The 20,822-nt window shown below is 47.5% G+C and overlaps 1 protein-coding gene and 1 pseudogene across 6 annotated transcripts in view; one reads left to right on the forward strand and one right to left on the reverse strand.

Moving 5' to 3' along the window:
- Positions 1-20,822, forward strand: part of LOC129483347 (mortality factor 4-like protein 1) — a 225,020-nt pseudogene that overhangs the window by 106,854 nt on the left and 97,344 nt on the right.
- The window catches only part of BCL2L14 (BCL2 like 14), a 54,992-nt gene that overhangs the window by 2,854 nt on the left and 31,316 nt on the right, over positions 1-20,822 (reverse strand). For all 6 annotated transcript variants that reach the window (XM_055280626.2, XM_055280624.2, XM_063639662.1 and 3 more), the window contains 4 exons: positions 16,831-17,270; positions 9,222-9,395; positions 5,645-5,715; positions 1,590-1,856 (listed from right to left, as the gene is read on the reverse strand). In XM_055280626.2, the coding sequence (XP_055136601.2) occupies positions 1,590-1,856; positions 5,645-5,715; positions 9,222-9,395; positions 16,831-17,263 (945 nt within the window). In that variant the 5' untranslated portion in view covers positions 17,264-17,270. The remainder of the gene's footprint in view (positions 1-1,589; positions 1,857-5,644; positions 5,716-9,221; positions 9,396-16,830; positions 17,271-20,822) is intronic.

Raw genomic sequence — 20,822 nt, forward strand, 5'->3', positions numbered from 1 at the left:
TATTAGAGATATTATTTGCAAGTATTTTTCCCCATTCTGTGGGTTTTTTTTTTTTTTTTTTTTTTTTTCACATTCTTGGTGGTGGTGTTCTTGGAAGCACAAAACAAAATCCAATGTATCTATTCTTGCTTTTGTTGCTTGTGCTTTTGGTATAGAACCACTGCTTTCTGATAGCGTATTTATGGTATTTTAGCCACATTAGTGGGTTAAATAGATTTTTGAGAGCTGGCCTGTGAACCCAATTGATAATTATATTTTCTCTGAGAAAATATATTCAGAGGACTAACAATGAGTTTTAAAATGAATGCTTGACACATAGTCAGTTGGGAATTTGATCATTTTTGTATATTATTATGGTGCAAACATGAAGTGTTGGAGATTAGAGACTGTGCAGCCTTTGAGCTGGAAGGGTCAGGAGAGGCTTTGGGGCAGATGAGGGCTCGAGGGGGTTGTTGGGGTGAAGGAATCCTGGAAAGAAGAATAGGTAGAACTAAAATAATGTTGAGGAACCTGTCCTCCTTTTAGCATAAGCTAAGGCAGCTTAAGTTTAGAATACTTAAGAATGGCCTTGGTTGTTCAGATCAGCCACTTAGGGTTATCAAACTTGGTGCAAAAGTGGAAAATAGAAAGGAACTCAGTGTACAGAAACTGAAGACCATGGTGGGCACTGAAGACCATGGCGGCCACTGAAGACCATGGCGGGCACTTCAGACCCTTGGGCAAGATCAGCTGCAGTTTCCTTCTGTCAGCAAAGAGACCAAGGCTGTGTGGAGGTGCCAGGGTCACTCCAGCCATGCCTAGAGCCGACTCAATCCTCCTGCTGGCCCCTGGACCATTCTAGTGGAAAGAGAACTAAGGATAATGTGGGGTGAAGGTCTGTCCGCCTAGGAATGCCTAGGCCTGTTGAGAGTTAAAGTTCTGGGTTAGCACATTTTGACATGGTGGACCTTATGTAGCCGTTTGAACATGGCAGTTTTAAGGAGACCTGAGGAACTGGGGATGAGGGATAGGAGAGGGTTTGAGGCAAAGGGGAAAGAGGTCTATTTTGACTGATACCAGGTAATTGAAAATAGATGAAAGTTTAACTGTTGGCTTTTTATTTGGTATCAAAATGTCACCCTCAAAATGGCTGGGTCAAGGCAGCAATGACAAAATGTCATGAACCCTGAGTCTCTGCATGAGGCTTAGTCCCTGCGACCTGTAAGTATCTGCAAGTGTGAGGAACTGTCTGCCTGCCCTTGTCTCCCTGCCAGACTTCCGTTGCCTGCAAAATTTGTGAAAACAGAAATTTCATCTATCTAAACATTTCTTATCTCAGCATCTCCTCATTTCCTGTTCCATCTGACCAGTCCCTCTCCATCCACACATACCCTACATACCCTTGGAGAGCTCAGTAAATATTTATTGATGATGAAGATAATCACTAAAAATATGTTCCCATCAATGGGATCTATCTCTGGCCACTCAAGTGTCCTAAACTCATGAGAACTGCTTCATAGATGTGTTCCCTTCATTAAAAAAAAAAAACAAAATCCATCCCATCTCTTCTGAGTTCTGAGAAAATTTGTTTTTAAATAGGATACGCTTACCCATCCACCGTGCTGCTGGATCCATGGCGAGAAGTTCTCTTTCAGGTACTTGGTGCCAAAGCCCAGCACCCTGTTCATCGGGTGGTTGTCAATAGCTGTGAGCTTGGCCGTGACGTCTATTGCAAGGGCAGCCTTAAAACCCCGAGCTTTGACCTCTGATTCTCCCCTGGTGTCCACACCCATTAGGACCTGGTCTGTGATGGTCTTGAAAACAGAGTAGGACAGCCCATCCTGGAAGTGGCCCATCAAAGCCTTATCTTTCTTCAGCTGTGTACAAGAGAATAAGCACTCAGTACAGTAGCTTGGCTCCATGAGGCAGACGGAAGTTCATTCTTTAGCTCAAATGCAGGCCATCTAACCACCCCGTGGAAAACCCTGGATGCTGGTGTCAACCAAGGGAATGGGGATGAAGGCAGTGTCCTGCAGAACCAGAATGGGCATGTACTGCTCGGTGAATTCATTTCATCAGCACAAATACGTGTATAAAATGGAAGAGTCGGTTCATTTGACATTCAACAAATATTTCCTGAGCACTTATAATGGGCAGGTAGTATGGATGACTGAGATGCAGGTCCTCACTCAAAGGGCTCACAGTCTATTGGGAATTGCAGAACAATGTGATGTGCTTTGCTAGAGGTAGTGTAATGGACAGGATCTGAAGCTTAGGAATCACTGTCTTGGCTAAAACCCCTGGGTCCACCTCTTACTTAGCTATGCAATCTTGGGGAAATTAACCTCTCAGATTCAGTTTGTCATCTCTAAACTAGGATGGTGATAGTATCGATGCTGTAGAGTAATTGTTTTCTTTCTTTTTTTTTTTAAGACAGGGTTTCACTCCCATTGCACAGGCTGGAGTGCAGTGGTGTGGTCTCGGCTCACTGCAACCTCTGCCTCCTGGGCTCAAGTGATTCTCCTGCCTCAGCCTCCCAAGTAGATGGGACTACAGGTGCATGCCACCAAACCTGGCTAATTTTTTTCTATTTGTTTGTAGAGATGGGGTTTCGCCATGCTGCCCACTCCTGGGCTTAAGTGATCCACCCACCTCAGCCTCCCAAAGTGTTGGGATTATAGGCATGAGTCCTTGCACCCAGTCTTCATTTTCTTTTCTTTTCTTTCTTTCTTTTTTTTTTTTTTGAGATGGAGTCTCACTCTGTCACCCAGGCTGGAGTGCAGAGGCGCAATCTCAGCTCACTGCAACCTCCGCCTCCCAGGTTCAAGCAATTCTCCTGTCTCAGCCTCCCAAGTAGCTGGGATTATAGGCACACACCACCACACCCGGCTAATTTTTGTATTTTTAGTAGAGACAGGGTTTCACCATGTTGGTAAGGCTGGTCTTGAACTCCTAACCTTAGGTGATCCACCTGCCTCGGCCTCCCAAAGTGCTGGGATTACAGGCATGGGCCACTGCGCCCGTCCCCAGCCTTCATTTTCTTAAGAAACTTTTATTGTTTTTTAGGGACAAGTCTTACTATATTGCCCAGGCTGGTCTCAAACTCCTGGCCTCAAGCGATCCTCCCACCTCGGCCTCCCCAGGAGCTGGGATTACAAGTGTGAGCCACTGTGCTTGGCCCTATACTATAGGGTGGTTGAACACTTTATACTGCTGGACATAGAAGAGGTGCTCTGGAAATGCGAGTCATTTTTCAGGATGCTATGGGAGCATGGAGGTCAGGGAAGACTCCCTTGCGTGCATATGTTCACTTAAGAAAACTCCAATTCATTGATTTCTCTCCCATTATTCTACCCTATCGATTTTACCTCCCAGCCCTCCCTTGAAGCTGGTATCTCTCTGCTTTACCTCCTTTGAGCTACCATGCTTTTAAAACAAAATCAATGCTGTCTCTTCTGCTTTTGAAAAATCAGAGCTCATATCATCTTCATTTAAAGCATTCTTGCAATATCTGTTAATATGCTGGTTGTCATGTGAAAATGGAAATTTCTTAGTGAGCAGGGACAAAATATTTATTTGAAAATCCTCTAGTTCTGTCCTACAGGAATGATAAGCCAAGTGGGTTTTCAACAAATATTGTTTCTAAAAGGGATATCTGGGGGATGAGTCAGATGCGATTGGGAGATTTTGGCAGACCTGCCTTTTCCCTGAACCAAGCCCACCCCCACCATCCAGGCCCCGTCTGGGTTGTGACTCTGCAGCAGGCATAGCCAGCCCCCTCCATAACAGGGAATGGACTCCTCTTCATCAGTTTCCCAATGGAGGAAGCCAGGCTCAAAACCCTAGCAGGCAGCCAAGTCGCGACTGTGCCAGAACAGTAAAAGAATCAAACGCCACAAAGACAGGGCTTCCACTGGCACCTCCTCACCTCTCCCCTGCCTGTCCCTCTCGGGTGCACCTGGCTCTTTGGCCTCTCCTGGAGGTGTAGGATGGGCCTTTGGGCTGTGTGTGCTCTCGGGACCAGCGGCTCTGCAGATCCCCTGCAGCTACACACACGGCACTCTGCAGTGGGAGCTTGGCACCGGCCCAGCACAAGGTCACACCTACCATGTGTCCCTAGCAGAGCTCCCTACTGGGGAAGCGTGTAAAGAAAATAACAACAAGGCTTTGCCATAAACAACGTAAAATATCCAAACTTCTTAAGAGAGAGGCCCAGGCAAAGTGAGGTTTTTGAAAGTGGTAATTTGTGGGGGTGAAAATGAAACCATCGCTCTTCATAACCTGAGAGGTGGCCTTCGTCCCACCTCCAGCACCCCCACTCCGCCTTTCCCATCTCCCTGACCACTGACCACAAGTCCCTGCTTAGGGAAGCTGGGAAGGAGGTGCCTGTGAGAGCGACAGAAACTCCGAGTTGTAAAGAGCCCTTGAGGAGGTCTAAAGGACCCCTCAGAGTTCCGTGCTGAACTGCTAACTGGTATTGGCACCTACTTGCAATTCTTCCCGTGACAGGAAGATCATTCCCTCACAAGGCACCTGCTGACTCTCATGGGCAGTCTGGAGTGCCTATTCTCCAGGAATGGAGGTTCATTCTTACCATAAGGAGAAATCAATCACTCCATACTAGGCATAATTTCTGTATCCATGATACTAGCTCTGGAGAAATGCAGGGGTGCCCCTAAATCATGCATCCTGTTCCATCTCTTGCTTCCTCTGCACCCCTCTCCACCCTCTACTTGTGGCCCCAAAGCTCACACACCCTGTTCTCTTTTCTTTAACCTAATATCCCTGGTTTTCTCGCTGTTTCTCATTCTGTCCCATCTCCCAGGTGCTTCGCCCTCTGGGTCACCAGCCTCTGGGCACACTTTGGACAAAGCTATAGACAGGAGCTGTTTGTCTTCCTGCAGAACCTCCCATCCCCACCCCCAGGGTCTGACTCCCTCCCCACAGATTCTGGCAAAACAAGGGTCTATGTCTGCAAGCCAGCCCCTGATTGACAGATTCTAGAGACTACTCAGTCATCTGTGGGTTATGGACCCAGGAGGCATAGAGAAGCCCTTCTGACTCTGTTGAAGGTTTGCTCACCAACTCTTTACCTGAAGGCAACTCTCACCTGTTCCTGATTGGAAGGATGGGTCTCAAATTCCAAATGGCAGGAAATCCATACATTCTCCCAGTAACACTAGCGCGCCTCCCTGGCTGAACTGCTAAGAGAGCCCTTAAACAGACAACAATCCAGCAACTACAGGGGAAAACAATTCCAGAAGGTATTCCAGCTTTGCAGTGAGCATGGGACACAGATATCCAGGCTGCAAAGCAAATGCAAGTCTAAACTTCGGTGAGGATCAGTTACATAGGGAATGAGATTAGTAATTCCATCCAGCAAATTTTAATTTACTCGTGTCTTTTCTTGCACTAACAAGTTCCTTTTTTAGTTTCCAAAAATTCCAAGGAGGCTCCAGAAGGTTTACTTATGTTTTCCAAAGTGACTCATTTTTGAGATTCTACCAGCATGAAGAATTTTGACTCCAAGGGAAATAAAATTTAGGACTAAGCAGAAACTGGGACTTAGAAAAGGAATAAGGTTGCAACCTGGAATACAATTCCATTCTCATGTACTAGTGCATGGGCACAGAAATCAATCGCGTCAGTTCCAGGTGTTCCATACCTTTCTTTGCAACTGATCTCCTGAATATTTCAGCAGCTCAACAATTTTGGCTAGTATTTGTTCTTCTTCATCTGTCGGGGAAAATTCCAGTTATTTCTTTTAAGAGAAGCAAAAAATAATCCTACATTTTTCCAGGGACAATGAATGCTTGTGGCTTGGTAAGGGGTGAAGGAAGAGGCATGCTAATTCTTTTTTTTTTTTTAGACAGAGTTTTGCCCTTGTTGCCCAAGCTGGAGTGCGATGGTGCGATCTTGCCTCACTGCAACTTCCGCCTCGCAGGTTCAAGCGATTCTCACGCCTCAGTCTCCCAGGTAGCTGGGATTACAGGTGTGTGCCACCACGCCTGGCTAATTTTTTTGTATTTTTAGTAGAAACCGGGTTTCACCACGTTAGCCAGGCTGGTCTCAAACTCCTGACCTCAGGTGGTCCGCCCACTTCGGCCTCCCAAAGTGCTAGAATTACAGGCATGAGCCACCGTGCCTGGCAAGAAGCATGTTAATTCTTATCAAGTAAATCTTATCTCGCCTCTTCTGCCCAGACACAAACCATACTAGGGATTTCTCCTACAGCCCCTTCCTTTCCTTCTTTCCCCTTCTTCCTTTGCTCAGTCCCCCAGCTCTCACTGTGAAATTCATCGCTGTAGTTACCTTAAGCTTGTTGTTGAAGACATCGGTTTCACAGCACAGGATTCTGTCTATGAAGATATTTAGGAGGAATATTCTTCTGGTTTTTGAATTTTTCCTCAGCAGATGGTGCTTTTATCTTATGGACACCATAAATCTCATATTTGATTATATTTCACTCTTTGGGTTAGTTGCTAGAAAGTATAGAGCCAAATTTGTGGCCCATATCTAAGAGAATGGATAGTCTTGCTGGCCTACATTTTGGAAATTAACCTAATTCCCAAATCCGTCTTATTTTCCTGTTTTTGTTTTCTTTTTACAAAGATATCTTTCAAATTGATGGATTTTATCTGACTAAAATTTATTGTTTGTATGCTGGGTCTTGACAATAAGGTGGGATATAAATAAGTAAAATTAATAAATTCCCCTATGGCCAAGGCTAAAAGGGCAGATGGATAGGAATGTGGCCACAGTTGGTGTATGGTGTGTGTTGGGGGGACAGGGGCAGTGGAGTATGTGAGTCTTACTCTGTCACCCAGGCTGGAGTGCAGTGGCATGATCTTAGCTCACTGCAACCTCCGCCTCCCGGGTTCAAGTGATTCTCCTGCGTCAGCCTCCTGAGTAGCTGGGACTACAGGTGTGTGCCACCACACCTGGCTAATTTTTTGTATTTTTAGTAGAGATGGGGTTTTGCTATGTTGGCCAGGCTGGTCTTGAACTTCTGGCCTCAAGAGATCCGTCTGCCTTGGCCTCTCGAAGTGCTGGGATTACAGATGTAAGCCACCGCACCCAGGCTTGGCAAAATAAACCTTCTTCTTCTTCTTTTTTTTTTTTTTTTTTTTAATTGAGACGGAGTTTCACTCTTGTCACCCAGGCTGGAGTGCAATGGCATAATCTTGGCTCACTGCAACCTCAGCCTTCCCAGTTGAAGCGATTCTCCTGCCTCAGCCTCCCTAATAGTTGGGATTACAGGCACCTGCCACTACGCCTGGCTAATTTTTTTGTATTTTTAGTAGAGACGGGGTTTCACCATGTTGGCCAGGCTGGTCTTGAACTCCTGACCTCAGGCGATCCACCTGCCTTGGCCTCCCAAAGTGCTGGGATTACAGGTGCGAGCCACCGTGCCCGGCCAAAATAAAAGTTCTAAACTGAGTGAGATCTGTCTCAGATATATTGGGTTAACACTCTCTTAGGGAAAGTTGCTGGCACAGCAGCCTGTTTCTCCTGTGCACAGAGGATGAGGTCATCTTAGCTTTAGCTTGGTTTAGGGGTGACATTCCATCTCCCAAGCCCACGTGGGATAGCAATAAAATGTCGACACTGTTTTTTTTTTTAGCAGACTCAGAGGCCTCCTCCTCTCCTCCAGCCCCTCACACGGTCCCCTGAGCCTCTGTGGCAGCTGTGGCCCCTTTAGTGTGGCTACTGCTGTGCATCAGGGGTTGGGAGACACAGATACCTTTGGAGGGAGAACCTTCACCTTGTTCTTTAGGGAGGTGCAAACCCAAGATCCACCTTGGCCTCACTGTTAGAGGAGTTAAAAAGAAATTATTTAGGCAGATAGTGAGGGTAAGGAAGTTCTCGGGAAGGTTTTCCTTTTAATGAAAAGCAGCCCCCAAATCATTTTCATTTCTAACAAAGAGTAGCCTGTAAAATTGAGCTGCAGACATAGACAAGCAAGCTAAAAGCTTGCACAGTGAATGTTGGCAGCTGTGCCAATAGGAAAAGGCCGCCTGGGACTAGGCATGTCCAACATGGCGGCCGCATTTCCCCTTTTCCTTTCCAACCACGTGTGCCGTAGGGAGCATGTCCAACATGGCGGCCGAATTTTCCCTTTTCCTTTCCAACCACGTGTGCCGTAGGGAGCAAACAACATGGCGGCCGCATTTTCCCTTTTCCTTTCCAACTGCGTGTGCCGTAGGGAGCAAACAACATGGCGCCAGCCAAGTGGAAAGCCCACTTGCATAGAAAGATTAGGGTGGGGTGGCCAGCTTCCCCCGTGCTATGTAAACGTCACACCTGGTTCAACTGATCTTTGGATCCTATGTAAATCAGACACCGCCTCCTCAAACCTGTCTATAAAATCCGGTGCATTCTGTCACAGGCCAGAAGTCACTTTTGGGTTCCCCTCTCTGTCGCAGGAGAGACAGCTGTTCTCCTTTCTCTTTGTTTTGCCTATTAAACCTCTGCCACTAAACCCACTTCTTGTGTGTGTCCGTGTCCTCGATTCCCTTGGCATGAGACAACGAACCTCAGGTATTTATCCCAGACAATGAGGCTGTGTCATCACAACCTCCACTGTAGTTTGTGGAGGGAGCCAGGAGCAAGATCTGTGGTGTGGGAATGGCGGGCAGAGCTTCTCTTCCGGTGGCACTTGGCTTTGCTCCCCTTGACTCTCCCCTCAGTGCCTCGAGTTACCACCAGCCTGATGGGATCTACAGTCTCAGCTATTGCTATGGTTTGGGTGACAACTGACCCAGCCTTGTCACTACTTCTCAGTTCTGCTCCATGTCTTGCACCATAGCTGGTGCCTGACAACCCCCTGCTTTTTCACAAAGCCCTAAAGCAATGTTATAATATAAATCCCTGGCTTGACGCTCCAACTGTACCTGGTGCAAATTGGCCCAGGGTCACTGGTAACATGATCAGATCTAACATTGCATTTCCCGCCACAGACAAGGCTGAATGCGGGCTTTGTGTTTCCTCCTCTCCCTCTGGAGAAGACTTTCCTTTCTTACTTAGCAGAGAGCTGGGAATGTTGGTTCAACCTGCTGGGGCAGCCCCCTTGCCTTGGGCTGGTGTCTCAAGCTGGAGCTCATTGCCCACAGCCTGTGGCTGTCAAGCCCTCAGTCCAGGTAGCAGAGACTGTCAAATTGCCGAGCCCTGGGATGGATAAATACACAAATGCTCCTGTGCCCCTGCCTGGCAAACACTCCACCCAGGGAAGGAAAGCTTACCTTTCTTAGAACTTGAAGCTACAGGCACGTGGCCTCCGAGCTGGAAGGAGAGACCCTGAGTTTCAAGAATCTCTTTGGACTTGAAGCCTCCTGCCTGGGTCGCTTGTGGTGGTGGCCAGGAATAAACAATTTCAGCTACTCGGTTGGCAATGGAAATGACTTTGGGGTCCACAGCTGAAACAAGACAAAATGGTGCTGAGAGGCCCTTCCTAGAACTTCGTCTGGCTCATTGGTATGCAACGTCGCCCAGAATGAAAAGACCAGCCCACAATAGAAGGAAAGTGCCTGGGAGTATGTGTGCTGGGGGAGGGTCATTCTTCAGCAAGGACTGAAAGTTGCCTGGCAGAGGCCGGGATGTGGGAGGGGTGCACGCAGGAATGATTGTCACCTGGAAACAATTGGCCTTCTGCACACTCTTTCTGAAGTCTTGCAAAATTAGGGTCTCCTTTCCCCTTTGCAAGGGAAGAGACACAAAAAGGAGTGCTTAGCTCTTTACTTGAAGGAGTGCTCATTATGCTTTTATTTTTATTCTTTTTTCTCCACATGCTTTATACCTCTAAGAGCCAGCCCCTACGTGCATAGGAGGACATTCGATAGTTTGACAAGCATTTCGGGGTTGGTCACGGAGGAAAGAAATATCCCTGCTCTCAGGGCAATGAGATTCATCATCCAAGTCCATTATCAAGTGAACACCTAACTCCCGTCACTGGTACAGTTCTGCCTCTTTTCTCCCCTCCAAGTCTATTGGAAAACATTCAATGAATGCTTATAGGTAAACAAGGATGCAGTCAGCACAACTTGTGGCCTTCAAGAATTTACAACCCGAGAAAAGAGTTACGTCATGTATTTGCACACAGAATTGTAGAATAAAGCACTTTGAGATAGGACGGTGGAATGGCATTGGCCCACTGAATGTTGTAGCCTGTAAAAGACCAGTCGCCTTTGCCCCTGAGTGGGGAAAAGGGGAGGTGGGGTGGGCAGATGGCATGGCTGAGTTGCTGGGTGGTAAAATTTTCACCGTGGATTTGTCACTAAGTTCTAACCTTTTATTTGTTTATTTACTTTTTTCCAGACAGAGTTTCACTCTGTCACCCAGGCTGGAGTGCAGTGGTGTGATCACAGCTCACTGCAGCTTGGACCTCTCAGGCTCAAGCAATTGACCCACCTCAGCCTCCTGAGTAGCTGGGATGACAGGTGTGCATCACCACACCTGGCTAATTTATTAAAATTCTTTTTCTAGAGATAAGGTCTCCCTATGTTGCCCAGGTTGGTCTTGAACTCCTAAGCGCAAGCAATCCTCCCACATCAGCCTCCCAAAGTGCTAGGATTACAAGGATGAGCCACTACCACACCCAACCTAAATCCTAAACTTTTAAAAGCTTGTACAAGCTGTCTTGGATGCCGTGTGGAGCAGCTGGGTTTTACCACGTAACATTTGAAGACTAACATTAGGTAATTCACAGGACTTGAAGACGGTAATGGAGTGGCGTTTTGGACAGAAGGTTGGTGTGCCCAAACTCCTAGGGCACTCCTGGGCTTTGTACAGCACCGTAGGTAAGAGAGGCAAGTAGGGGGCCTGGGAGGGACTGAGCCACAAGAGAAACAGGTTTTGACATCATACGGAGCTGCCAAGGTGGCTCCTGATGCCTCTCCCTGGATTCCTCCACAGCTGAAGGCTTCAGTGTCCTCCCTTCAGCCCTCCAGCCATTCACGGAAAGGCCACAGAAGATAATGCTCTGTCCATGATGCCATCGTCTGGTGGACATCTGACTCATAAAGCCATCTTTTTCGTGGTTAGTCCACAGGGTTCAAAAACCGGTAAGAAGCGAATGACGGAGAGAAGAAAGATCAAGAAGAAAAGGACCAATGTCTTTTCTCCTCGTTTTTTAAGAACCAAGCGAAACAGACTTTCCACTCTGTAATCCCCTTATTGCAGCCCAGCCAGCCTCCGCTGGAACTCTGGCCACCCATGGCCCCTGACAAAGAAAGAAATGGCAAGAGGCTGGCTCCCAAAGCCAAGGGAAACTTCCCTGGCTGTGTCCTCAGGAGATGAGAAAGGAAAGCAGGCTCCTGCTGTCTGTGCAACCTTGTGCAGCTCATCTAGGGTGATCAGCATGTGCCCATCTTGCACATAAAGAACGTCCATGAAGGGTCCCAAAGGCTCTGTCCCCTCCTCCCCTCATAAGGCAGGGCAGCCACAAGATCACCAACAGGTAGAACATTACCCAATCTGGCTAACTGTGTACAGGGTATTGACTTTTTTTTTTTTGAGACGGAGTCTCTCTCTGTTGCCCAGGCTGGAGTGCAATGGCGCGATCTCGGCTCACTGCAACCTCCGCTTTCTGGGTTCAAGCCATTCTCCCTGCCTCAGCCTCCTGAGTAGCTGAGATTACAGGCGCCTGCCACCACGCCCAGCTAATATATTTTTCCAGTAGAGACAGGGTTTTGCCATGTTGGCCAGGCTCGTCTTGAACTCTTGACCTCAGGTGATCCTCTCGCCTCAGCCTCCCAAAGTGCTGGTGTTAAAGCAGGGTATTGATTTCTATGGGTTTGTGGACATGGAGTGAGACATGTCCAGGAGAAACTGTAAGCAAACATGTTCCCACAGATGCACTAGCTCTAGTTAAAATTCCCATCTTGGATATTTTAATTTTAAAACGTGAAAAAGAAAAGATTATATTCTTGTCAGACTTGGTCCTCTCTGATAGGCGAGGGAATACTGGATGGAGTGGGGAGAAGACAGAAAGGCTGTCTATTCTTTGGAGTCTGTTTTGGGGGTCATTGTGGGGCCCGGAAGTGCAGGCCAAAGGGGTCGGAAGGTCGCATTTCACCTGTGGTCTGAGGCATTTGTTTTAAAGAGAAAGGGCAGGGGGTTGGGGTGTGACTTCCTTATGGACTGTTCTTTCCCACTCAGTATCCACTTTCTTCTTCTTCCTTAGTACAGACCTCTAAAATGTGAGGGGCAGCAATGAACCCAGCTGAACAAACTATATTCCCTGGGCTCCCTTGCAGTAGGGAAGAGCCAATGAGATGTCAGAAGCTAGGAGCAGTTTCAAGAAAGCTCTCGAAATGGGAGCGGAGGCTGGGTGCGGTGGCTCACGCCCGTAATCCCAGCATTTTGGGAGGCCAGGGCAAGGCCATCATTTCAGGCCAGGAGTTCAAGACCAGCCTGGGTAACACAGACCCCATCTTTACAAAAGATAAAAAAATAATAGTAATAAAACAAAATGGAGCTGCATTACCTCGAAAGAAGGCACCCTTTGCTCTTCCTTTGCTTCCTTTTTATTCCTGCCCGAGATGTAGACATGATGGGTGAAGCCCCAACAGCCACCTTTAGAATATAAGGTGACTTTGAGGTGGAAGCCACGAGCTGAGGGATGGCAGAATTCCCAGGAATTCTTTTTTTCATCCTTGTCATCCAAGCTGGAGTGCAATGGTGTGATCTCAGCTCACTGCAGCCTCCGCCTCCCAGGCTCAACTGATTCTCCTCCTTCAGCCTCTCGAGTAGCTGAGGCTGCAGGTGCGCACCATTGCGCCTGGCTAATTTTTGTATTTTTTTTTTTTTTATAGAGACGGGGTTTTGTCATGTTGCTCAGGCTGGTCTCAAACTCTTTGGCTCAAGCGATCTGCCCACCTCAGCCTCCCAGAGTGCTGGGATTACAGGCATGAGCCACCCTGCCTGGCCATTCCCAGGAATTCTTAATAACTTTGTGGAGCTGTCATATCATGCCTGAGCTGCCAAACTTTTGTCCTCTTTTAAGGGAGAGAAAAGCAAACTGTGTGTTATTTAAGCCGTGGGTATTTGGATGTTCCACTGTATATCACTGAACCTCACCTTAATGATAACATTCCACGTGAGCAAATCATAGCTATGGAGAAACAAAAGATTCACAAGTGAAAGAGCCTGGATTGGTAGTCTTTAAAACTAGTGCTAATGTCTATTTCTCTACATCCTGAGGCCTCTTCCTAACAGAGTTTGGTCTTGGGACATAATCTCACAGTTCCCACATAAGCCCAGTACTGAGGCCTGGCAGTGGCTGTACAAGGCTACACAGTGACCTTCAGTTAAAATAACCCAGGTGAGGCCAGCGTGGTGGCTCATGCCTGTAATCCCAGCACTTTGGGAGGCCAAGGCGGGCAGATCATGAGGTCAGGAGATCGAGACCATCCTGGCTAACATGGTGAAACCCCGTCTCTACTAAAAATACAAAAAATTAGCCGGACATGGTGGCGGGCGCCTGTAGTCCCAGCTACTCGGGAGGCTGAGGCAGGAGAATGGTGTGAACCCAGGAGGTGGAGCTTGTAGTGAGCTGAGATTGCGCCACTGCACTCCAGCCTGGGCGACAGAGCGAGACTCTGTCTCAAAAACAACAAACAAACAAACAAACAAACAAAAAAGAACCTAGGAGAGACCAAATTTGTAAGGCCTGATTTGTATGTGGCCAAACAGAAATAGCATGTGAGGCTCTCCTGGATCATGCCCAGTGTAAAACCAACACAAGTAACACAAGTAAAAAACACACAATTAACTGACTAAATGCAAACATGAGGAGAAAGGTGAGAAGGGACGATGAGCTGTACATATGTGTTTAAAGCCTTCTTAGGAGGTAATCATTTTTCATTTTTTATGGAGAATATTATTCGGCCATAGGTGCTATTCAGCACATTAACACATCACCTAAGTGTTTTTGAATTTAGTCTTTAATTCTCAATCTCACATACAAGTTTTCTTTCCCTACTGAAAAAATAAAAGCTTCTCTTGAAATTTTAGAAAGTAAAAAAATGTCAAATGACACTCCAGTAAATACTGAAATACAGAATGCAATTTATCTCAGGAAAAACCAGAAGACCAAGGTCTGTAAAAGCTTTCTCTGTCTGCTGGCAAAGTCCACAGCACAGGCCAAGTAGAAAAGCCTATTTCGGTGCCTCCAAACTGTTCTTTGCCCCAGAGCCCAGATGCCACCCCCAGCAGAAGGAGCCGTGGCTGGGCGAGGGTGGCTGAGGGGTGGGGAGGCAGGTGTGGAGGGGAGGACCACAGGGGGCCACTCCCTCTTCCTCTAGACCTGCCTTAGCTGGGCAGAGTTCAGAGAGCAGATGCCTTGCTGTAAAAGTTAAACAAGTCTAGGGAGAGGTCTGGACTTCTGGTAAGTCCAGGCTCTGCTACTTCCTGGCTGTTTCCTTGGTAAGCCCTCTTTGTGGGACTCCCATTTCCTCATCCTGTCTGTGCCATGAGGTTCCCTCAGATGATCCTGACCATAACTCCCACTGTTCTAACATCCGAAACTCTAATGGGAAATGGAAGTTTCCTTGATCATAGTGAATGATCTAAAGCTGTCTGTGAGTGGGGTGATTCTCCAAGCAAGCCAGGACTGTCATATTTAAAAACTGAGACATTACTGCCACCTCTTGACTAATTATTGACAAGTTACCCAGGCCAATGAAACCCAGCAGGAGGGGGCCTTTCTTTTAAAATCTGGCTTTGCGGCTGGGTGCAGTGGCTCACACTTGTAATTCCAGCACTTCGGGAGCCCAAGGCGGGCAGATCACGAGGTCAGGAGTTCAAGACCAGCCTGACCAACATGGTGAAACCCCGTCTCTACTAAAAATACAAAAATTAGCCAGGCGTGGTGGTGCACGCCTGTAATCCCAGCTACTCAGGAGGCCGAGGCAGGAGAATTGCTTGTACCTGGGAGGCAGAGCTTGCAGTGAGCCGAGATTGCACCATAGCACTCCAGCCTGGACGACAGAGCAAGACTCCATCTAAAACAGCTAAAAAAGAAAAAAAAAAAATCTGGGCTTTGGGCACTGGGCTTTGTTGAAGGGGAAGAAGATGCTTATGCCAAGGTGTGCACATGAAGGGCAACTGTCTTTTTTTTTTTTTTTTTGGAGACAGTCTCATTATGTCACCCAGAGCTGGGGTGCAGTGATGTGATCTTGGCTCACTGCAGCCTTGACCTCCTGAGCTCAAGTGATCCTCCCACCTCAGCATCCATAGTAGCTGGGACAACAGGCATGCGCCACCAGCCTCGCTAATTTTTTTATTTTAATTTTTTATGGAGACAGGGTCTTGCTATGATGCCAGGCTGATCTCAAACTCTTGGTGTCAAGTGATCCTCCTGCCTTGGTTTCCCACAGTGCTGAGAGTATAGACGTGATGGGCTCTCACTCTGTCACCCAGGCTGGAGTGCAGTGGCACCATCTTGGCTCACTGCAACCTCTACTTCCCAGGCCCAAGCCATCCTCCCACCTCAGCCTTCCGAGTAGCCGGGACGACAGGCGTGTACCACCATGTCTGACTAACTTTTTTGTATTTTTTGGTAGAGATGGGGTTTTGCCATGTTGCTAAGGCTGGTCTTGAACTCCCTAGCTCAGGCGATCCACCCACCTTGGCCTCCAAAAGTGCTGGGATTACAGGTATGAGCCTCAGAGCCTGGTGAAAATGTTTCATTCAATACAATTAATTTTGTCCAACTGAGGGAAGATTTTGTCAAAATGCTTCTCAGTTGTTTTTGTAGGATGGTTTGTACTTTGTCAAGAGTCCTTTTGCTCTCTGATCTTCCCATCAACCATACGAGGTGGAGAGAGTGGGGTACCCAATGTACAGATGGAAACACAGAGGCCCTGAGTGAATGAGTTGACTTAGGAAGAGCAGCAGCCCAGGCAGCCCAAACAAGCCCCTGGTTAGGGCTCCTTCTTTTTTTTTTTTTTTTTTTTTTTTTTTTTTGAGATAGAGTCTTGCCCTGTAGTCCAGGCTGGAGTGCAGTGATGCGATCTTGGCTTACTGCAACCTCCACCTCCCAGGTTCAAGCGATTCTCTTGCCCCAGCCTCCCGAGTAGCTGGGAATACAAGCACGCACCACCATGCCCGGCTAATTTTTTGTATCTTTAGTAGAGACAGGTTTTCACCATGTTGGCCAGGCTCGTCTCGAACTCCTGACCTCGTGATCTGCCCAGCTCGACCTCCCAAAGTGCTGGGATTACAGGCATGAGCCACGGCGCCTGGCCTCCTTCTTTTATATTGGTGTCTGGTGCAGAGGACTAGGAATTTGGGAAACAAGCTTATTTATAGACAGTGGAGAAAGAAAACCAGTCCCAGCACCCTTAACTTCCATCATTTCCTTTTAGTCTTTTTTTTTCTTTTTTTTGACGGAGTCTCACTCTGTCACCCAAGCTGGAGTGCAGTGGCGCGATCTTGGCTCACTGCAAGCTCCGCCTCCCGGGTTCATGCCATTCTCCTGCCTCAGCCTCCCGAGTAGCTGGGACTACAGGCGCCCGCCACTACGCCTGGCTAATTTTTTGTATTTTTTAGTGGAGACGGGGTTTCACTGTGTTAGCCAAGATGGTCTCAATCTCCTGACCTCATGATCCGCCCGCCTCGGCCTGCCAGAGTGCTGGGATTACAGGCGTGAGCCACCACGCCGGGCCAGCAACTCCTTTTAGTCTTGAGAAAAGCAGGGCAATTATGATTGAACACTAATAAGTTGGAAAGCTGAGGCGCAATGCATGCCCTCTCTAAAGCCACTTTACAACATGAGAAGAGATGTACCACTCTGGACACAAAGAAGGGAAAAACCAGGATGCGGGAGAGAAAGAAATCCCGGATGCCTACCTTCATGCTCCGAGCACTGCTCCGCGGTAGATAGACACCTGGACCCCTGCTGGCTGTGCGAATCTTGGTATTCCAACGTCCTTTGACCCTGAGCAGAGACGTTGGCAGGCGTGCTCTGCGAACCTTGCCTCTCCACTACTCCAAAGAGTGCTTTCCAAGAAGACTTTTTCTTGCCAAGGTTTATGATCTTCTCACTGGATTGGGAATTTCTGCAAGGCCATGACACCTGTGTCCATGACTCATTTGCTGAACAATTCCCCAGGCCCCCCTGGGACAAACTTCTTGTTCTCAGCAGCTTTGGCGAGAAGAGAGCAGGGGTGCTCTTGAAGACGTGATGTCTGGTGTAGTAGGCGAGGATTTTGAATTCTATGGTGTTTAGGTCATCATCATCTAGGGAGATTTCTTCCAGGTCACACTCACTCGTGCTACACATGTTGGGCCTGTAACAACAAAGTCCACACTGTGCCCTTCTATGCAGGGCCATTTACTCTTTGCAGGTTAGGAGAGACAGGGGTGAAAACAGTAAACATTTATTGAACATCTATTGTGTTTGTGCTGGAGGGTAGAGAGGGAAAAGCCACAGTCTTACTGGGGTGGGAAGAGAGGCATGGCCATAGAGAACTCCACATAAAGAAAATGAACTGCCGGGCACGGTGGCACATGCCTGTAATCCCAACACTTTGGGAGGCCAAGGCGGGTGGATCATGAGCCCAGGAGTTCGAGACCAGCCTGGTCTATACAGTGAAACCCCATCTCTACTAAAGATACAAAAATTAGCCGGGCATGGTGGTGCACGCCTGTAGACCTGGCTACTTGGGAGGCTGAGGCAGAAGAATCGCTTGAACCCAGGAGTCGGGGGTTGTAGTGAGCCGAGATTGCACCACCGCACTCCAGCCTGGTGACAGAGTGAGACTCCGTCTCAAAAAAAAAAAAAAAAAAAGAGAGAATGAGCTAATGAACTAAGAGGTCTAACAGAGATGCAGACAGCCAGGTTAGAAGGCAGAGATAGGTGAGCTTCAAAGAAAGAGGCAAGTGAAAGCTTTTGGAAAGCTAGAAGGAGTTAGACAGGTGGGTGGATATTGGGGCTACAACAGGGTGGGCAGAGGGGAGATTATAGGTGAATTCAGAATGTGTTTGAAGAGTGGTAAGAATTGGGACAGCATATGTATGCAGTTTGCAAATAGCCAGTGCTTGAAAATAGTGGAGGGAAAATAAGTGAACTAGCACTTGGGTCCAGATTATGGTATTCTTTGGCTATCAGGCTGAAGCTTCGCATTTTCTCACGTTGATCAGTACATTTCAAAATGAGCTGTGGACTGTGGAGTTAAAGGTCTTGCTGGGGAGGTGGCAAAAGAGGGAGGCCAATTCAGGGAAGAGAAATGCCTGGGACCTGACCCTTCCCTTGCTCGGTTCCTTCTCCCTCTACCCTCTCTGCTTTAGCTTGTCCGGGCTTCTCTCTCCTCTCTCTCTGTCTTTCTTTTTTCTTGCTATATTTGGTATGCCATGTAAGATTTCATCTGAAAAAAGCATCCTGTTATTTTATTTTACTTTTTACGAATTTGAAACCCTCTGATGGAGGCAATGGAGAGCTGTTCAAAGTTTTGAGTACAGAGTGATGTGATCACCAGCATGTTTTAAAAAGATCAGTACAAGCACTAAAACAACAGCATGCAAGCATTTCGTCTTTATTTCCATACGAATAACAGGATAGATAAAGAACAGATTTTGTTCAATTTCCTTTGCTTGAGCTTACATGAAATAACTCCTTCTCTGGTTTCCTGCTAGGAAAGCAGTTCTTTTTGCTAATAATCTGTTTCCTTCTGCTGTCTGTTAAGGACTACATTTTCCTTTCAGTCTCAGATGCGAGAAAGCTCAGATCTACCGTGTGAAATGTCCCAGGCCGTGAGTGTATCAAGAATTAGCTTGGGCTTCTCAGCTAACAGTCCCAAATTCAGATTGTGACCATGCCAGTGACTAGTTTTGTGACCTGTGGCAGGTTACTCCACCTCTCCAAAGATGAACTTCCTATAGGCAAATTGCAAATAATAATAGTCATCTTGCACGGATATTGTAAGGGTGTAAGATACACAAGAGAAGTCCCTGAACCTGGTTCAAAAGTGGTAGCTGTGTTTTTTTTTCTAGTTCAGCTGTTGTCCTAGGCCCTCAGGCTCTTTTCTTTTTTTTTTTTTTTTTTGAGACTCAGTTTTGCTCTGTTGCCCAGGCTAGAGTGCCGATCATAGCTCACCACAGCCTCAACCTCCCCGGCTCAAGGGATGCTCTCACCTCAGCCCCTCAAGTAGCTGGGACCACAGGCACACGCCACCACACCTGGCTAATTTTTTTGTTTTGTTTTTTAGAGACAAGGTCTCGCTATGTTGCCCAGTCTGATGTCAAACTCCTGGGCTCAAGTGATCCACCTGCCTCAGCTTCCCAAAGTGCTGAGATTACAGCCATGAGCCACCATGCCCGGCCTCAGGCTCTGTCTTAATATGGCTCTTAATAATGTTCCCTTCCCTTCCTGGTCCTAATTTACGACTGTCGTTTGGCATGTAAGCTGGTGTGATGATAAAGAAGCTGCAGTAATATTAAGGGGATCAGCTGGTATGTTCCTCTTTTTCTTTCCACTGTACCCTGTCATACCAGGACCAAATTATAAAGAAATGGGACAGTAACTGCAGACAGGGTTTGAGGCAATGTGAGGCGGTACAGACAAATTGGCCTGGGTGTCTGAAGGATGGATGGCCAGGGCTGGCTCAGCTTCTAACCTGCAACATCCTAGGCCAAGTCACTCCACCTTTTTGTTCCTCGGTGTCCACGTTGTTAGATAGAATGAGGATGTTCTCTTACTTTTCCCGCTGGTTCTGCTATTGGAAGGAGGTGTAGGAGCTGAAATATCTTCCCTGAGGGCCTGCTGGATGCTGCCTTTTTCCATCACTGTCTCCTCTCCTTTACTTAGAAGAGGCTCACATTGGCTGATAGCGAAACTGTTTGTCTAAGGAAGTGCTCCTTGGCCAGGCCCCAGGAAAGCAAGGGTCCCTGGCTAGGTGCGTTCTGATGGAAGTGAGTCTGAGAGGGATGCAGGGGGCTATGCCGCAACATCAGGTGATGACGGAGGGGACAGAAATGGCCCTCCCAGTGCAGCAAAGGGCAAGTTGCAAAACTCGCCAGATCAACTACACAGACACAATTACACAACTTCCAAGCCCCACAAACCTCCCTCACATAACTGAATGTAAGTAAATGCTTGAGGAGTATGGCATGAAGTGGGGGTCATGACTGCAATCCTTCCTCCTCCTCTGCTGTTTCTTCACATTCCTATCTTATTCCAGGGCTTGGACAATCTTTCTTCCGGCCACTGCTCCAATTTCACATTCACTTACATGTAAATCATTTGCTCTGTAAGGAGTCATGTCATTTGCTTTGTAAGGAGTCACGTCAACATCTCCTCAAAGGTCATGTTCCTTACTGCTTTTCCACTTACCCCTTCCCGCTCCCCAATTCCATCCTATCCCACCCTCCCCCATGCATTTTCCGGGCATCCCACCCTCCCCCATGAATTTTCCGGGCATCCTACCCTCCCCTCATCCATCCTGCAGTACAGCCCTGTCCATTCTGCTTGTGTTGGACATCTGGTGACCCTATACTCAGCCCAGCTCCACTTCCCTGTTCCCAGTGACCAATCTTGGTCTCACTAAAGGTGAGACAACCATTATGTGTCTCCTGATCCAAAAACACTGGATCCGAATCTGATCAAGCCTCTGGATCTAATGATCAGTTTACAGGAAATACAGGGGACAGAGAAATAAACTAATGACCACAAGAAGGCAGCTATCCAAATTCAGTATGTGGTAAATTCTGCAAGACAAATGGCTGGTTTCTTCGACAAATAAATAGCACCAAAAAAGGTGAAGACAGAGAACTGCTACAGCTTAAAAGAGACATAAGAAACGTACCCGGCAGGGCACGATGGCTCACGCCTGTAATCCTAGCAC

The sequence above is a fragment of the Symphalangus syndactylus genome, chromosome 5, assembly GCF_028878055.3.
Source record: "Symphalangus syndactylus isolate Jambi chromosome 5, NHGRI_mSymSyn1-v2.1_pri, whole genome shotgun sequence".
NCBI lineage: Eukaryota > Metazoa > Chordata > Mammalia > Primates > Hylobatidae > Symphalangus > Symphalangus syndactylus.